This window comes from Monopterus albus, unplaced genomic scaffold (genome assembly GCF_001952655.1).
Source record: "Monopterus albus unplaced genomic scaffold, M_albus_1.0 scaffold62.1, whole genome shotgun sequence".
Taxonomy (NCBI): Eukaryota; Metazoa; Chordata; class Actinopteri; order Synbranchiformes; family Synbranchidae; genus Monopterus; species Monopterus albus.
In genome coordinates this window covers 2,501,094-2,520,387 of record NW_018127942.1, presented here as the reverse complement: position 1 = coordinate 2,520,387, position 19,294 = coordinate 2,501,094, and the positions used below count along the sequence as shown (strand labels likewise).

The following is a 19,294-nucleotide window of genomic DNA, read 5'->3' as shown; positions in this document are numbered from 1 at the left end:
AGAAATGTGCAAGAGTAACAGTTTAGATCAAATTACAATGTGAAAAACAATGATGAAAATGTCAAATAAATCCATTACTAAAAGTGTAAATATGCAGACTAGCATGTGTGTGACAAAAGCCATGTTGATTTGAATGAAGCCAATACACAGTATAGTGAGGTAATTATGTGAAAGAGCTGTGAGTTTGCACTGAGCCAATAACCTCATAAATAAACAAGCACAAAGGACTGTAACCCACAAATAAAAAGCAGAAATGGGCAGATATTTGTAGCACGTATTTGTCCACAAACAGTTCTGCAGGACAGCAATAAAGCAGCCAGCAGCTTTGGCTTTGATCCTACAGTAGCAAGCAGTCAAATGGCAACAAAACTGTGCAAAGACATTGAATGACAATAAGTCTGCTATGGCTTAACACTGTTAATGGGCTAACAAAATATAAGATCGAGCTGAAAGAAAGCACAAACATGATTGAACAAAACTGTCCTGCCATGATCAAATCAGGAGCTTGCAAACAAAACATTACACAATATGAAAAGAAGTGGCTTCAGCATTGATAAAGGAGATTTTGCAAATGAGGGTTGCAGCAGCAGCAAGTCTGACACGGACAGGTTAAAAAGACCAGCTCACTGCAAGAACTGTCTTGGACATATCATTTAGCAAGCAGACTATGTCAGCGTGCATGCGGCATTGAACTTGAGTTATCAGCCTGAACAAATGGATCTACTGTGAGAGACAGGCATGTCCAAGGTGAGAAAGGAGAAGAGAGAGACAAAAGGACAGAGTGAGTGAAAGAATAAGAGAAATCATTTTAAAACAGACCACACCACAGTAAGGTAAGGACACTAAAATGGTGTAACAGTGCAGAATACAGTACACCATGCATCTTAGAGTTGAAAATATAGGGCTATGCCTTCTTGGTTTCTATAAACACATTTCAAAGTATCTTTATGTGTGTGTTCTATGTATTTGGACTGACTAAAAGTTTAAAAACCAGTGTCTTGTTTATGTTAGCAACTCCTCAGAACCTAGGTTGATTTTAGAAGTCAACATTTCCTTTGTGCTTTTCAAAGGTTATGAAAATGAACACGGGTCATGTGCAGTGTTTCGTCAGCAGAATGCTGCAGGCTGTGAGCTACTGTTTATCTTGAGATGGCGAGATAGAGCCGTCTTTGCCAATGTGTCATGGTTTGTTAACAGGTTTCCGACCACCTGCATACAAATAAATCAGCCAAGTTCCTGCCACATGGCTTTGTTGTTCGTTACGTTTAGTGATTTTATATGAAAAGACATTAGTCACTCAACAGAAAAAAACCTACTGGTTTGAAGCCCCCGCAAATGCTAAGTTTGGGTCAAGTAAAATCAGCAAACTGCAAGACAAATTACTCCTGGGAACAATAAAAAAAAACTTCAGTAACTGAGTTAAACAAAACAAAAATGTACAAAGTCCACGTTGCCTTCAAATATAGGCCTGTATTACTCTATTCTCACTATTGTCTGCCAATCTACTTTTTGATACACCCCAAATTCGCACAGAGCCATATTCCAATATTTATGTCGGCAGCAGCTCCTCACTTTGATCTCCTGTCTTGTTCAGAGTCTGATCCTGTTATGTCTTGCTCCTGTAAATACTTTGAAGTGCTCCAAGAGTAGATGATTATGGAGAGAATGAAGAAACAAACTGTTCTTTATACAGATTTTTAAAGCCCCTTAAAACACACAAAAAAATCACTTGCTAACCATAGATGGAAGTTCATTCTGTAATGGTTGGTAATTGCGGAGCCACTGTTTATAGATTCTGACCAAGTAACATTCTGAGTGACTGAAATTGGAGTATATTACTGTCACACACGGCATTTATCCTCTGAAACCTGACTGCAAATGGGGTTTGCACACTGTGGCCATCTTTTGACCTGACCATTTGCCTGACATGGGAACAGCTAGAAATTTAAGTTAACAGGATAACAGTGGGCATGCATGTTTGTTTGGCTCTGACAATGGTGAAATATGACACACACAAATAAAAATGAGACTGTACAGTGGTGTTTTGAGCTAGCTGCTATCAACACACTAACAAGCTCACAGCGACAGTGCAAACATGTTGATGCCTAGCAGCTCTAATGTTTACCATGTTATTTATATTGGATTTTTTAAGTCAACCTACATTAAAGCCCCATTCACACTGGATTAACATTATGAGAAGAGGCGGGGGATAAAATATTCCTGGGGTCCCTGGTAATTAAGTTCTACACAGGATTTTGAGCATTAGAAAATTAGGATATAGTCTGTAACTGACATGGACATTCAAAGCCAAAAGGCAAAAACAAAAGCCTCCCCACGGAGAAGCGGGAGAGTTGAAGGAACGGCAAAGATAGCCTACTGCATAAAGTCAATTCAAGTCAAAGAGTTGTACTTCCTCTGAAGTAACATACAGACATGAAACATATTGATATCATTTAGCCTGACCTGCCATCATTATCTCCAATAAGTTTAGGCTGTACAAGCTGTATGTAAGTTACATTCATGTTTTTCTGTAACTGTACACAGAGTCTCCTGCAAAGAGATCCTGATCCACTTTAAACTACACAAACATTGCTCAAGACGGAATTTAATTACAGGAGGCCCTGCAAGTTTTTAGAAAAACCTTCATTTTTCTGCAATTTTTAATGAGGACAAGGTGAAAATTTGCCTACATACACACTCCAGACTAGATTAAAATTACTGACCAGGGCAGGTAATATTAAAATCACCCCACATCCCATAGAGAAATAACTCCTGTGTCAAAATGAAGAGAAGAAGAGAAGTTTGGGTTCACCGAGATCAGGAGGATTCATTCTCTGGTGACAATTAATGTATGAAAGTACCAAATTTATTGGTAACTCATCCAACAGTCATTAAGATATTTCGGTATGCTACACTGCTTTACAAAAACATGTTTACAAGGGCCCTCTGAATCAATCCTCCTACATAAAAAAACTCAATTACTTTCCATGCTATCCAGAGAACAAAGACACCCCAATCCTTTATAGTTACAGAAAGGCAAAACAGAAGGCCACCTAAAAAGGAATGTGTGGTGATGGCTCCTCCACATCCCCTTCTACTTGTCAAGTTATGTAAAGTGTTTCTTCTCGTCCTGCTTTTATGAAAGCCTGTTAACTGTCGCACAAGTAGTGACCACAGCTGTTTTGTGACACTTATTTTCTTGTTGTTTTTTCCCACCATTCACTAATTGGCTTCTGTTTGTTTCCTCCTCTTATGTGGTTTCTCTACACTCAGCTTAAATTAATGTACCTCTGGCTTGTTTTGAGGAGGGAAAAAAGATAAATAGGTTGAGTTTTTAGTGGTGGAGGTATAAATGTCGTAGGTCAGATAAATTATTATCTTTAATCCTGAGGCTGTGAGGCTTTTGATTCTCAGCTGATGTGTGTGGGTGACGTCATCCACTTCATTGCACATTTCATCACATATTTCCTGTCCTTTTGCCACTTGGTCTGCGGTCTATCACTCTTCATCGTGTGGTCTACCTCTGACCAAATCACCAAACTGTGTAAATTGCACAGTGGGACACACAAAAGAGCAGAGAATCGTTTCATTTTGACTACTATATGCCGTAGCATAGTATTAAGTGAATCATGTATACTTAATTGCAGTAAGACAAAACGTGGCAGCCTATTAAAACTGGTCTTTGAGAATGACCTCTTTAACTTTTTTTTACTCATCCAATTTATGAAATCAATTTTATCACATAACTAGGCAAGTAATAGCTGACAGTAACAATAAACCACTGTAATGGCTGAATGCATCAGCACATACTGTAGCTCGACACCTAAACAGACCACAGGAGAAAACCATTTGTTATTGTAGCTATGTGAATAAGCCAGATAAATGGATAATCCACAGATTCGAGGTTGCACACAGGAAGTGTACCCAGCAGACCTAACTGTGTCCTCTGGACATGTCTAATTTTACATTCCAATTCATTACCCAAGACTTGTAAAGGTAGTATAAGGACAAACACAGACAGCAACAGGAATAAAAACAAGCCTCCTTAAAGCACACACGCGCACACATTATGGGAAGAGTGACAGAGCATTGCGACAGGAGAAAAAACACAGAGAAAAACAAGTGGGCAAAACCACTTGGGGAAAAAACACCCTATATTATCAGGGGCGGAGATCTGCCACAGCACATTCCTGATTCAATACTCACTTCATCACAAGCTATTTCGATATTGGTAAATACTGCAGTATATCCACAGGCTGGGACTGCTCTGCATCCAACAGACACAGCACCTCACAGGTGTTACTACAAACCAGAAGGCAATAATAACAATTCAACTAATTGCAGTAGCATTTAAACATTATCAAAATTATCCCTCCATCTAGCCATCTGCCCAGGGTGCTGACGTATGTGAAGTGAAATGCAAAAACATAGGATTTCTCTGAAGTCCCACTAAAAGAAAACCAAACCACAGAGGTCAGTATGATATCAAAAGGATGTGGCCGTCATTTTGGTAACTCGAAGTAATTTCAAATTGCGTTAGATAAGAGGAATGACACCACTCTCATATCTGTAGAGTAAATATAGGGCTACAGCCTGCAGCCAATTAGCTCCACTTAGCAGAGTAAGTTATTGTCACAAAACAGTGTGTGGTGTAACCCATCGTAACACCCTAATGTATCATTTTTACACTTGAAAACAGATGAAGAAAACAAAATATACTGTGTAAATTAGTGAGCTTTGTTTTAGCATAGGACAGAGCCAGGTTAGCTGTTTCCCCATTTCAGGCCTTATGTTGAGCTATGCTAGCTGGCTGCTAGCCCTAGCTTCATATTCAGTGACGTGCGGTAAGGTTGACAGCTGGTGAGGCACTAACTCTTTTACAGTCAGATTTACAAATACAAATTGTCTGTTAACAGACAATGCGTTATGTTTTATATCTCATATCAGCATTCTTCACACAAACGTGACCCATATTTAATTTGAGGTTAAAATTTATTCCAATTGAGCTTATTTCTAACTAGAAATAATAAAGGTTTATGGTCTTATCTTTACTTGTACAGGAAATCCATTTGTCAGCTGGTATGTATTACAAACCCTTTTACTGTTCGAATCCAACATTAAAACAAATGTTTTCAATAAAGAAGATCCTTCTGGACAAAAATGACCAGACTGTCTAAAATGTTTTGATTGAAAGTCCAGATTTATGAATTTTCTCAGCTTGGAAATGTAATCTTCCATTTTGATAAGGCTAATCTGCGAGCCTCAACACGTTACAGAACTACATTTTATACATTATCCAGATTATGGCAAGGCAGAGCATATAATCAGTGTGTTTGAAAGCATTTTATTTGCGATATATAGAGGGACAGTGACACACTATTTGCATCGCATACAGTTTGTGAGGATTACACGATCCACCGAGAGGCACAGCAAAGTGCTGCCTCATCGCGCATCTCCTCCATGTATTTGAACGGGACATACGGAAATTCTGCTATTCTTTATTAAAAAAAAAATTCCTCAACATCGGATTCGAACGGCAAAAGGGCCTACAACACACACCAGCCGACAAATATTAACATTTATTATATTTTATGGTTAACTTTTTTTTCTTTTCAAGATTGACAGGGGAGGCTCTACCTCACCTGCCTCCCCTGACCGCACGTCACTGTTCATATTTAATATACTGTACAATCCTGAGAGCTGTATCAATCTTCTAAACTAATTCTTTGCAAGAAAGCATGTAAGCTTTTCCCAAAAAGTTGTTTCAATCAGTTATTTTGTTATTGAGCTGATAAACTGAAAATCTAAATCAATCAGAAAGTGAGAGATAGTGCTTGAAAAGGCAGAAAAAAAGAGCAAGAGACTGACACACTGAGGGGGTGAAAGGTCACAACCCTGACACGTGTAGCTAGTTGAACCTTTAACTTTTTGTGGAGGTCACCACTGGGAGGCTTGGAGGGGAAGCACTTTATTGTTCTGGGTTACGAGCTCCTCGCCAGTGCTGTTAGGACCTCCTAAATCACACACACACACTGTGGGCCATTCGGTGCTGTCTAAGCCACAGGGCCTGAACAGAATTTTCCTCTGATAAAGTTTTTTTTTTTTTTCTTAATGCCTCTTCAGTCTGTTCTTAGAAGCTGCATAAATGTAAGGAAACAAATGAACAAACAGTGTTGGTATAAAAATAAAACCAAGATATGTTTTTAGCCAATCAAATATGTTTCTTAACATATATATTTTATATCTTTTTTTTTTTTTTTTAGCTTAAGCGGGTTTTAAAAAGTTATCTTTATCTCATTGTCTGCTGGCACTGTTTCCATGCAGCTTTGCTTGCCACCAGACAAAAGGTCAAACTCAGAGTTCAGACTCTTATTTCACTGGACACAGACATTTCTTCAGATTTTTGTAATAAAATAAACAAATAAATACACATTTTAAACATGCAGTGTGAGGCCCAGATAACTGGTTTGTTGCCTGAGGGCCACCCCATGCCATAGAGGCATATATCATTTACAAAGTGCTCTTTTTTGCTAATGAGCACATTAATCTTTTGATACTTTACATACAACTTGCTGATAAAGTATTACCATTAGATAAGTTGGACTTTGATTGCAGGTCTTTTAATTGTAACAAGTATTTTTACATAAGATGTACTAGTACTTTTACATTAGTGAAAGTTTTGAATACGTCTTCTACTAATACATATTTTACATACATGCACACGAAAGATGACTGGAAGACGATTAAAGGCAGAATATAAAAGCAGAAGTTTTAAGCTTAATAGTTTAACATCCAAATGTATATTTTCAGTACTTATTCACTTGAACTTGAATTCAACAAATCTTGCAAGGCATGCACTGTTCTAGCAGTGTGTCTGCTTCAAACCTTTAAAACAGATTCAAATCAAATTTGACCATAATCTGGACCTGAGTAGTAGGTGTTCCTCACTGATTTATTGTAAACGCTGGTGTCAGAGGCAGAGGTAGCAGACAGGAGTGTGATGATGATAACCTCAAATAAATTCTCCTCTCTCCACCCTCCTCCATAGTTTATTAGTTTAGGCCAGAGGCCACTTGTAGCCTTGCAGAGTGGACGGTAATTGTGTGCGTGCTCCTTAAGCACCGACCGCAGCAATAATAGACTGAATTATACAATAAATTCCCTCCAGATGTGCTCCTTCTACTCCCACACACTCACTCCAGTTTGACAGTTAGCATACCCACAATCTGCGCAAGGAGGCCTCCATCCATGCTCACATATACGTGCACTCACTCACCCATACACGCTTACAAATGTACACACACAGTGACTTAGTAGCAGTGTTTGCATTGTCAGATTGTTTCCATACTAGTGTTAGCTTGCTGTGTTTCCTTACTGCTGGTGTAATTACAGGTCGTATTAGCTGATAGTGTTTTGCTAACCTCCTAATAGATGTCCTCCTGCCTCGGAAACTTCACAGAGAGCCCATTCAGTAATAAGCAGTTTTTCTGATACCCAATACTATTCAACATACACACACACACACAGAGAATGATGTCTAATAGTCATACATGCATTCCGTTCAAAAACAAAAAATATTTGATGTGGGCTTTTTTTTTTTTTAAATTAGCAATATAGATGTAAATGTAGCACCATGAGAAAATGCAGTGAAAGTAGATCCTAAATAAAAAGTAGAGCCACTCTGCATGGGAGCCTAACCATCTATTTCTGTCTTATAAAGGAGGCAGAAAAGGAGGAGGATAACGACAAGAGGAAGACAGAGGAAGAAAAGAGCGGTCAGACTAATTATTATGTACACTGCAGCTGAAATGTGAGTATGTTTTCTGAGAGGGTATTTCTTCCTAAATGTTTTCATTCCAGATTCTTGTGTACTTCAGCCTACCATCATAGAAACAGAGTTTCATGTTTTCTTATGGCTAAATATTGCCCAGCTCTCAGCCAGCGTTGTGCTGATGCAGGAGGATGGTGAGGGAAAGGACCACCAGTTAAGACTGACTGCAACAGTCCACTTTCTCTCCATCTTCAAGCTTCGTTGCTTTGCTGTTGTCAAGACATCAGCATCAGTCTGCACAGTGCCACCCAGTGTTCAACCACAGGGCTTTATTTACAGCAAAAGTGAACAGATAAATGAGTAAACAAGGTTAGTAGTGCATTATTATATAAATGCTGCAAAATCTACTTGAGGTATCAAAAGTAAAACTACTCAGTGTACTGTGACTAATGTATTATTATATTACTGGATGATTATTACTGATGCACATGTAAGTAGCTTTTAAATGTTGTCGTTGACTCTAGAAAAATATTGCATGTAAACTGCTCAAAGGTTTTATATGTGCATGAGTCTTAATTCATTCAGTAAATGTTAAATACAGCTGTAAAAAAGTGAGAAAATGCAATATTTCCATCTAAAATGTACTGTATTAAGTGAATAAAGTAGTAGAAAATGGACAAAGTAAAAAAAAAAGTCAAGTTTGTCAAAATTGCAAGGACAGTGCTTAAAGTGTGAGTAAAGCTACTTGGTTACCTTCCACAACTGGAAATAGAAAATATGCTGAAATGTAAGGAATGTATCAGTGTTTATAACATTTTGTGCTGTTTTGCAAAGCAGAGAGAGACAGAAGAAGGTAGAAATGAAAAGGCAAGTTTTTGCAACATGGGTTCTTGAATTAATATTGACAAATGATATTCTATCTATTGCAAGTGCAACAGAAGGGTTGTCCTACCAAAATGAAAAACGTGCCATTGCTCCCAAGTTAATTTCATTTTTTTACAGCACCAGACAATGTATTTAAGGTTTCTGAAATACATGAAATCATCTTACAGTCATCTAATAAGAGGGCATTTATCATCTGTATTGTGTGAAGGGCCTAATATTATAACTAATATTCCTAAAAATACTACCACTACTGTTTGCTGTAAAGGACTGCTAGTACTATTAAAATACTACTACTACTACTACATTATTAATAATAATAAAACAATGGTCATGTTTCACATCTTAACTGACAGCGTTACCTGTGTTACACTGTCACATGGTGATATTGCGTTTGCCAGATGAGAGGCTGGCCGGACTAATCAGTAAAGGCAGAGTAATTAGCCTGCAGACATGTTCCAGAGCAGAACTCCCCCAGTGCTTTGCTCAACCTGCTGTCCCAGGTGGCTTCAGCGCTTGAATGCCCCTTTTACCTGCTCTGAACTACATGGCAAGAGAGAAAAAAAGCTACAAGAAAAACGAATAATTAAAAAAAGCACGTCATAACAGGAAACAGGAACAGGAAAGATACTTGGCGGACTCTGCAGAGGCCAGGTGCGAAGTTTGGCTTCATTTCCTCTCTGCTCTCTCCCTTGTGCAGGGAGGGTGGCAGCTGGTAGAGGAGGTTGTTTCATTGCCAGGCTTCTTTATCAAACCCCTGGGTCTAGTTTGTTCTCCGTTGCTACTGCTCGGTGGGCTGCAGTTATAAATTAATCTGCAGTTGATGTGGCCTGTTGACTGCACACACAGGTCAGCTGAAGCATCAGCTATGCAGTTCATTTTTTAATACAAAAAGGCAGCTCATAAAAGTAGCCTCATGCACGTTGCTCTTTTAGTTTTTCTTTACATTTTACCTCCCTGCTCGCTGTCTTTTCCATGTTGTAGCGCTCAAGTATCTTTAATCACCATGTTGAGGGAAAAAGATGGTCTGCTACTTCAATTTATTTGTCCCATCAAAGGACGCATACTCTCTAATGACTGCTATTAAGATAGATCTCCTTCATCCTTTCCAAACTTACTCTTGGAAATTTACAACTCAGGCTTACTGTCTATACAGCAGTGGGAACACATTCATTTATAGTCACACTGACCAGTTTAGAACATGAAGACGTTTAGGGGAAAGAATTACTTTTAGCTGGTCCGTAAAAGCCACAGTGTAAAAGAGTGTGACACAAATTAAATCAAATTCTAAAACAACCGACATCTACAGCTCAGAGTTTTCTAAAAATCTCAGAATATTAGCTTTAAAGCTTATGCACAGTTGATTATTTGGATCCTCAGTAAAAGGGTGTTGTTTTTGCTTATTTTTGTTTGAGTGGTTGTCAGCTAAGTTCGTCATTCGGAGCCCTTGTGGTCTCCTGGGTGGCCATGGTGAGTGCCAAAGATGCCCCCGCCATGTTTAATCTTTGATATTTATTTGTTTGCTTTGCGAATGAATATGCAAGCTGGAAAAGACCTATTAGTTCTAGTGTATCCTCATTATAGGGGGCTGTTCATCCTGCTAGACTGTGGTTGGTCAGGCAGCCGCTTCTCCAGACCAATGTCCAGACAAGGCCTAGCAACCTCAGAGTTAGCCCGTGTCCATACACATATCACTGCCAACCGCTGACCAGATCTGGCAGCCGTCGGCACACCAAGGCTCGGCTCACAGCCACGCTGGCATCAAAACAACAAAGGGAACCTAGAGGTAGTTCAGGTTTATATCAACATTTTAAAAATCTGAAAACTTAAACTTTCAATGAACCACCTACACAGTGAGGGGGTTGTGATGCTTTTAAATATTGACTTTGTTATTTGCACATTTGTTGTTGTCTCTCATAACAGTTCCAGGGGCTATGTGCTTGTTTGTATATGCATGTGTGTGCTTTTTCGTTCCTCCTCAGTAGCATCCACTAGGCCTCTAAGAGCTGGCCTCACCTCATCTGGCAGCCATTACCTGCACACATGCTCCTGTCTGAAGGTTGATCTGCCGGGTTAAACAAATCCAGGCAGTGCAGCGTAGCCCGCCAGGAATCAGCTCCATGCATCAGCTGTGGAACAGCCAACATGACAGGGTTATAGCTGGCTACCGTTATACACACACTATCATTGATCTCCCAACACCGAATATGTTCGAAAACGACAAACTCACTTTAGTTCAGGTGCTGGATGTGGTGATCAAATATACTGAGATATGTGGCTTCTGCTGAGGGTTTTGAAGGAGGAAAAGGCTCCTGAGTTTTCTCTCTGGAAAGATGTGACACGAATCATTTCTTCATGTATGAAGTTCCAAACTAAACAGTAACAGGCATATAGTCTCTGTATTGGATGTGGAATTCTGTAATTATCTGCAGCAATATGCTTTACCCAGCATTTTGGTGTGAGGCGAGGCATACATGCATAACTGCCTCTCAGTGGGGATGGCACGGAATTGACAATTCAACCAAGTTTGTGGAGTCTGATTCAATTCCTCTCCCAATCAAACACGCTTGAGATTCCATTTATGTTTATTACATTTCCTGTTTCTCACTTCATCACGTCGGAATTGAAACTGACAGGGTAATTATCATTTCATCCTAAATTGATCCCAATCCATGTGGGCTGGCTCCAAACATAGAGACACAAGAGGGGGAAAAAGAGATGGAGGAGGGGAAAAAAGAAGCATTTTGGGAGCATTTGGCGATGGTTCAGTCATCTGTAAGACGTATCGCTTAAAGGGTGGGAAGAGATGGAAAGAAAGAAGTGGAGAGGGAGAAAAAGGAAGGGGAGACGTTTGGAGATTGCGTTGCGGGTGTTCCCTTGATGTCCCCCTGACAGGAACCAGATTGGGAGCCGCGCGGCGTCGGCGCTTTGGCTTTTTATTCGTCTGGCTCCACCGGGTTTTTCCTGGCCCGAGCAGGCCCGGTTCGGAGACACTGTGGCCCACTCGTGGAGCCAGCCTGTAGTTTAAGTGAGAATAACAAATGCTAGAAAAAATAATAGGCCTACAAAAAGTAAAAGAGAAGAGCAACACAATCCTACTATTGTTCATTGTAGCTAGGCAGAAAGCACGGTCAAGCCACGTCTTTGGGACATTTTACTGGCTCTAATAAAGACTGTGTGGTCCCTGTTTTGGAAAGTTCTGCCAGACTGACAGATATGCTCTACAGTAGTACTGGATGGTTCCATATCATGTATTTTGAGTTGTGTTACTTGGCACAGCCCAGACAAGACCTGTCATTCATCATGCTTTTGCTTAGCTGAAAGGAGTGCTCTGAGTTGCTTATGATGGCATAGTGTGCAATATGTGGAATAAGTACTTATTAAGGCGCTTTTGGATAGTGGCTAACAGGGAGACTTCACCAAAGAACTCACACATAAACTGACAAAATCCTCCAGTGTTTTAACTTAAAGCAGTGGTATATGAAAAGAAAAATATTTACATCTGTCAGTGAGAAATAATGTTGCAGGTTATTTACAGTACAATAACATTTTAAATCAAAGATTTTATTGATTATATGTAGCTTTGCCATAGAGGACATGCAGGTTGACATTAAACATGTTTGGTTATGGATTTATTTCAGACAGAGTTTGAGGATGTACTGACATTACCTTTGCATATCAATCCCTTTTTTATGGAATATGTGTATTAGATTAGTAAGTCAAATTAAATGTAAGAGCAGTAAGAGCGAGGCACTGCATTTGTGTTTATTAACCATTCTTCAGGCTTTTCAAGTTTAATATTATTCAGCGTTAATTCCCAGACTTTTAGCATACACATACACACAAACACACACACACTCATGTCCCTGGCTTCTACTGTGTGGGGTACAGAAACACAGTTTGGTCTGTGCTTAATCAGCTCTGTTTTTAAGTGTTCTCTGCTCGGTTTTCCAGCATAGCCCTGTGAAAGAAAAACGTCTGGTCGTGGGTGGCTTAGCTGGGTCACTGAGCCCACAGAGTAGAGTATTTCATAAGAAAGAGACCACTTAATTCTGAACCATACATCGCATTAGCTGATTTACATGTGGACAGCTATCATTCTGTGAGGCGTGTGACATTGATAAATGAGGTGTTTCACCTAATAGGTAATAAAAACAAATTACAGGTCTTAAGAGAAAGGATGTTCTTCATTTGGCTCTGTTTTCTGTCTCTTCGAGGGCAAGGGCCAGATTGTTTCCATATGATTGTAGCCTTCATTTGTTAAGACTACAGACAGAGATTAATAACTGCATTTTCTGATGACTGATCCATACTTTGCCTTGGGGTTATTTAAAGAAAAAATGGTAGGAACAACTAGACGTTAAGGATAAATTGCTGTTTTTATCTCCATATTTGGTTGGAGCACATTTGTAAGTCATCCGTTAAAAGTATGGCTGTATTTTAGTTATTAAGCATGATTTCTCTCTTTCTCTCTTTACATAGCCTCTTAAACTGTTTGCACAAATTAAACTTTATTAATTACAGGAAACTAAAATCTCCTACGCCACTATAAAATGTGAAATGAACACATTACTGGTATTTATATCCTCCAAGCTGTGTGCAGAGAGCAATAAACATTTCTCTGATTAGCAAGACACGAATACTACCATGGTTAAAAAACCATGATGTTTTCACTGTAAGGCTGTTAATTATTGAGGGCATAAATGGCTCAGTGCAGTGATTATGTGGCTGCTGCCCTTGTTCATGATCCATCAAATACCCTACAATCAAATTAGTGAAACCATAAACAATCTACTTATGGTCAGTGGGGATTCACAGGACTTTCTCAGAGGGTGAAATGCTGACATAGAATGTGAAATGACAAATGACAGTCCAGAGACGAGAAGAAATCAGCGCTCTGACCAGAGGGTTTTTTTTTTTTTTTTTCTTTTGAAAGAAAAAATATTAGCCCAAACAGTACTTAGTAGGTGAGGGTGTGTTATTTTTAACCGGTTTGAATCACTACTGGACTATGCAAGTCCCACTGAGCTCGTATATATGGTCTCTCATGTTTCTTCAGCTAGGCGTGAAAAGGTTTCCCTTCTGGTGTAATGCAAGCCTGACAGAGGACAAGTCTGCCTCTATTCCCTGTCTCAGTGCAGTCAAACGCAACCCGAAAGGATGAGGCTGCCACATCCACAGTCACACAGGCCATAGTTTCCCACAGCCTAAAGACCGTGATACTGTGAAAGTTCTTCAGTCAGGTGTGATTCCTTACTTGACTATACATCTACAGGTGGCAACAAATTAGCATGCTGTACTGAAAACACTTTACTTAAATAAAGACAATTTAAATCTTTTCTCAATACCTCCACTCACACATACAGTAATGTTGATATTTGATGAATACATTATGTGTTTGCAATCTAAAATGAAAAGTCCACATGTACCTACTGAGACTGAAAGACTAGAGACATTGCACATTTAACCCTGATTTTTAGAGAGTTATGTTTTGTTACAATCCTGCAATCATATAGAGAAACAAAGACGATACTTTCCCTGTGAATTGAATTTTGCCATCCTGTCTTGCTTGTAAATGATGCAGGTGTATGTAATGACTGTGTAGTCAGACCAAGGTAATTTCAAGTGTCACATCCAATCAGCACTATCACCACAAAACATTACAGCTTGGAGAGCAGACATTCTCTTTGCAGGGCCTTCAGCTGAGGTGACACTCGACCACTAGAACACAAAGTTACAGATACCAAGCAAAGAGAAAGGGTGAGGAAAGAGAAGAGGGCACAAGGGATTGGGGGCAGAGGGGGTGAAACAGTCTTGGATCCTGCGGTAAGTGCCAAAGGGACACATTTTGTTGGAACACAGGGTGTGCTGAGTGATGGGAGAACGGCTACAGCAGTGTTTAGAAACAACAGTCGGCCAGTCTATTGCCTAGGAGCCTGGGTGTCTGCACTGAGCTCCCCCCCCCCACTGCTCTAAGTAGGATGGTACATGCAGCCTCACTGCATACCGCTCGTGCGCACCGCTAAAATTAGCCCCCCTGGAACCAGATGGAATTCTAAACAGAATAAACTTTTCTTGACTTGATTATATTGAGCCTTTCCAAGCTCTGACATTAAAAAGAAAGAGAGAAGGCAAAGAACTAGGGGGAACCTTAGAAGCTAATTGCCGTGGGTCTGGCGCGCACATTGGGCATTGTGTTGAGTCGAGACACTGTAGTAATGTCGGAGCCTTTCCTCAGGCCGTGTCTCCCAAAGGGAGAACTGTCACATCTTCCATGCATTTGTGGTGGGCTTGCAGTTCCACACGGACTGCATGTGAAGCCGCTAATTAAAAGCAAGTGAACCATAACTGTCTGGCTCACCAGGCTGTGCTCATCCATATGGCCCCCATTGGCTCCCATAGACCCTTTGGCCCCTGAGGATGGCTGTAAGGCATGAGAGTGATTCTGGGAAAACATTACATGACTCCCTTATGAAGCAACACTGGCAGTATTATAGTGTATTTAGGAGGTTCAATTAGAAGAATGTTTTAGTCACTGACTTCACTTAAGTTGTGGTACCAAAAACATTTTAACTGATGATCATAACTAGGAGCATTAACTCTGGTAGACAATAAGGTTAAAAGGATTCCTGGAGAAACTCAAGTCATAGAAACATAGTGAAACTGTATTATAGGTGAGAGTATTTTGACTTTTCTATTTTCAGATCAGAAGTCAGTTTTAAAGTTGAGTTTTAATCCTTATGATTTCAGTTAAGGTTGATTTGGTGACAACTGTGGGTACTGTGTGGTAACAGCAAGTGAAACAAACACTGGTCAGGCAGCGACTCTGGTGTATCTGTTTGTTTAATAAAGAACTCAGTCAGCTAATAACTACAACTAAGATCTGGGCCTGTATTTATCATCCATCTCAGAATCACGCCTAGGAGCTCCAGTAACACTGGATTATACTGTATGCCATCCTGATTACCTGCTTATTTCTGACATACTCAAATCATCACTGCCGCTACACCTGCTTTGTTAATAAAAAAGTGCAGTTGCAAAGACTGCGGTTTCAGTGGAGACAGTTTGTCTTCTCCTTGTTGCTGGGACAATTGCAATCTGCACACGATCTGTCACAAAAACTATTACATTTTTGCCATCAGCATCATTAAGTGTACATAAACCACCTCTGTTGCTGCAGAGTCTGTGGGCTCATCTCTGACTGAACGCAGCCTCCTCGCAACTAGTTAGAACATCTCTTGAACTCGCCTACATTTTGATGGAGACAGGAGTGACTTCCTGTATTCCTGAGTCCTCTGAGTGTTAGATTCTTACACTAGCATACAGTATACTCGTTTCTTGTCTATCCCTAAATCTAGCTCAGATTCCACAACTTGCAATGAAAACTACTCAGTAGAGGTAATTACAGAATATAACTTAATTGAATGGATATTGATTTAAAAAATACTTATAAATTATAATAAAACTGGGTTTGATTTCAATGATTTCAAGTTTTAATGATTGTAACTTTAATGCAGAATCTTTCAATAGTCCAGATGAAAGCACTGTTTGTAATTTGTACACAATATGGGTGTAGTTTTCTGTCAAATAATGTAAACAGCCAACTCACAGGGGCTTAAACAAAACGAAGAAATTATAACACCAACAACAGCTGTAGAATAACAGCTATGATTAAACAAAGGAACCTAGAGAGAATACAACACAAATTCCTTTAATGAAACAACCCATGGTTGGTAGACAAGATGGAATGGGACGTTGACTTGCTCCAAACAGTGACTTTGATTACCAAGACTTGTTTGTTTCCACAAAGTGACAGCTAAAACCCCAAGACCTTCTCTAAACCTTTAAGTCTCACTACACTCCAAACTCAGCCAAGTGGTTGGCCACCTACAAAACAGTGAAAAAACAAAGATGAGAGGAAAAACCCTTTGTATCAAAGTCTATCTTCTGGTGACTCCCTCGCTCATGTTTATCAAATGCTGATTTTAATGCTCCATTTTTATCATGGCGATTAGCATTGTTTAGTAATCAGTCAAACCAAGACTTCCCCTAGTCCGTGTGAGTGTAAACACTTGTCTTCGCAAAACAGCTTCATTTGGATAAAGAAAGGACAGAAATGTCTCTGTGAATATTTCTGTATTGTTTGCTAAAGCAGAAGCATATGATGCAATAGTAGTGTTTATGGGAGAAATGGCAGTAATTGTAGTATCAGTCATATGTGAGCCATGACACACATGACCACCATGAATAGGCCTTTTGCCTCCCTGAAACCCATTTCATCCCATCACGGGTTTTCCACCACCCTCTGGCTTAGCTCTCTGCCACAAATTGTATACGATCCCCATATTTCAATAACCTCAGTTTGCTTTGATTACTTTAATCATCTTTGAATCTGACCAATCTTCAGAGTTTGTGGCAGCTTGGCCTGAGCCTGCTCGGTGGTATGTGTGTGTGTGTGTGTGACCGAGGTGAGACTCTGAAGGTGACTCGGCTGGGGTCAGGTGTAAACACATGCACAGCTGGCAGACAGATGTGCTCAGATCAGAGCCAATGACCTTGTCTTTGGTTCCTTCCTCTTCCCTCACCTGGTGTCCAGCTAATTCAGCAAAGAGAAACAAAGAGGAAACTGCAAAAAAAAAAGAAATTCACACATGCAAAACTGTGTTCAGACGTGCTTAAAATGCACACAAGGGGTCTTAGAATGCAGACAGTGTGAACAAAAAAATCAGAATGAGCATCGCAAAGAAATCAAAAGCTCTGGTTACTGCAGAAGTGGCCTCTGCTCCTTTGTTACTTAGCTAGTTGAACGAGTGTGTGGTCGATGAGAGAGAAAGTATAACATTTCCCTTTTTCTACTTTACTGGAGTGGTCTGGGAGACTCATCGGATGGGATTTTAAAAAGATCTTTCAGTGCACTGACATACATGAATGCACCATGATTACATTCCTTTCACACAGAGCTTTCTTTTTTCCTGCCATTTTTGAAAACGTGCCAGGCCAAAAGGGATGAAAAAAGGATGGACGATTTTGTGCATTTTTGTGGATTTTCTGAGACCCCTAATCAAACTTTCAAACAAATGATCTCATGATGTAATGGACTGAAGAGCTGCAAATACAACAAAACTCTACTGCTAGAGCAATAACCAAAAGTTTACACCCCAGCAAACACTTTAAATATTTACCAACCTTACTAAAACAGTTAGGGATAATCCTGTATTGTTATAACACTGAGAAACAGCTCTCATGATTTCCATATTTTCTACTGATTCCATGAGGCTGAAAACAAGGAGGGGGATCAGATTAAAATCTCTTTGTACATAAACTACCCATTGACTCACTGTCTTCCTGTCGGAAGGAGCAATTAGCTCTCCAAGACAAAGATCTCAGGCATGTTAACTGGCTGGAAATAAATAAATATAGGTACGGCTGTTAGAATTTAGGCCCTGTTTCAATTAAAGCTGAGGCCGTGGTCTGTGTCTCTCACTGCGCTGCCGGCTCCTTCAAGCTTTGCATCTATGGGGACTTTTTAATTGCAATGTTTTAGCTGAGAGGGAAACAGAGAGGGGAAATGTACTGTATTCATCCTGGCCTCCCACTACGCCTCACTCATGAAGGCCTGGGGTGATTTGTCTCTTTAACACGGAACGCCATACAGTAAAGTACAGTGCTGTTCAGACAATGCTTTCATTCTTCCCATCATGAATGGAGATTTTCTTCCACAGGTCTTTTTTTTTTTTTTCAGTGGATTGATTTATGTGACATAATTTATTATGACCAGCTACCCGAGCTCCTTCAATTTCAGGATGTAAAATGATCTAGAGATTTGCTAAAATCACAACACCTTCAATATAAAAGCTTTTGACAAAGTCTGTACTTGATATTCATCATTAGATTAGTGGTTGGCATCTGTTAAGCTTTATATAACTGATAAAAGTAGTCTGTGGCGCTTATTTTAAGGATTGCATTCCTTTTCAAACATTCCACACAATCTGCTGAATTTGGTTATACATTCAATGGCGCATTAGGTTTCAAACGTACTCTTTTATTTTTGCTTTTTCCATATCTAGCTGATGGCAGCCATGTCAACTATCAGAACTGAGAGTGTGCTTCCTTAGATGACTGATGAGCAATGGTAGCCAGATCTGTGTGGGTGTGCTCTTTCCCAACATCCAGGCATGTGGGTCATAGAGACCAGAAACACACCTCCTGATCTCTCTGCTGTTAGATCACACTTTGTGTCAGCAGATCTTTTTGTCTCTCTGCACTGCTCTCACTCTCCCTATCGTGTCTGTCCTCAGGCATCCTATCAGTCAATCTTGGCCATTCTGAGCTACACAAACCCAGAATTCTCTTCACGTCTGGAAAAATGTTTAAAGGTCCCTTTGTCACTTCGAGGATAGCAACGTGAATTTTCTCTCAGATGTGATAATATGATGATACTTACACTATTTTCAGGGAGGCTGTAATCTCTTCTTTACATCTCTCAACACCCATAATAAGCAGCGTGTGCCTTCTGTGGCGACGGCTGTACCTTTAACCCTTCTTTCTCTCTCCATGCATTGCGTGATTACACACAAACAGATGGTTTGAATTTGAGCTCTGCCTCTACAAGTTAATATCAGGATATGCTTTGAATTTATC

General features: G+C 39.8%; 1 protein-coding gene across 2 annotated transcripts in view; it reads right to left on the bottom strand.

The window, feature by feature from the left end:
• Positions 1-19,294, bottom strand: part of mmut (methylmalonyl CoA mutase) — a 62,504-nt gene that overhangs the window by 2,705 nt on the left and 40,505 nt on the right. The window contains exons 15-16 of one of the 2 annotated variants that reach the window (XR_002275226.1): positions 10,884-10,978; positions 10,689-10,782 (exon numbers count right to left, since the gene is read on the bottom strand). Coding sequence is in view for 1 of the 2 variants with exons in the window: in XM_020603753.1 (XP_020459409.1) it covers positions 10,890-10,978 (89 nt within the window). In the remaining variant the exon portion in view is untranslated. Of the gene's footprint in view, positions 1-10,537; positions 10,783-10,883; positions 10,979-19,294 lie in introns of those variants that run through there. The other variant, XM_020603753.1, reaches the window with a different exon arrangement.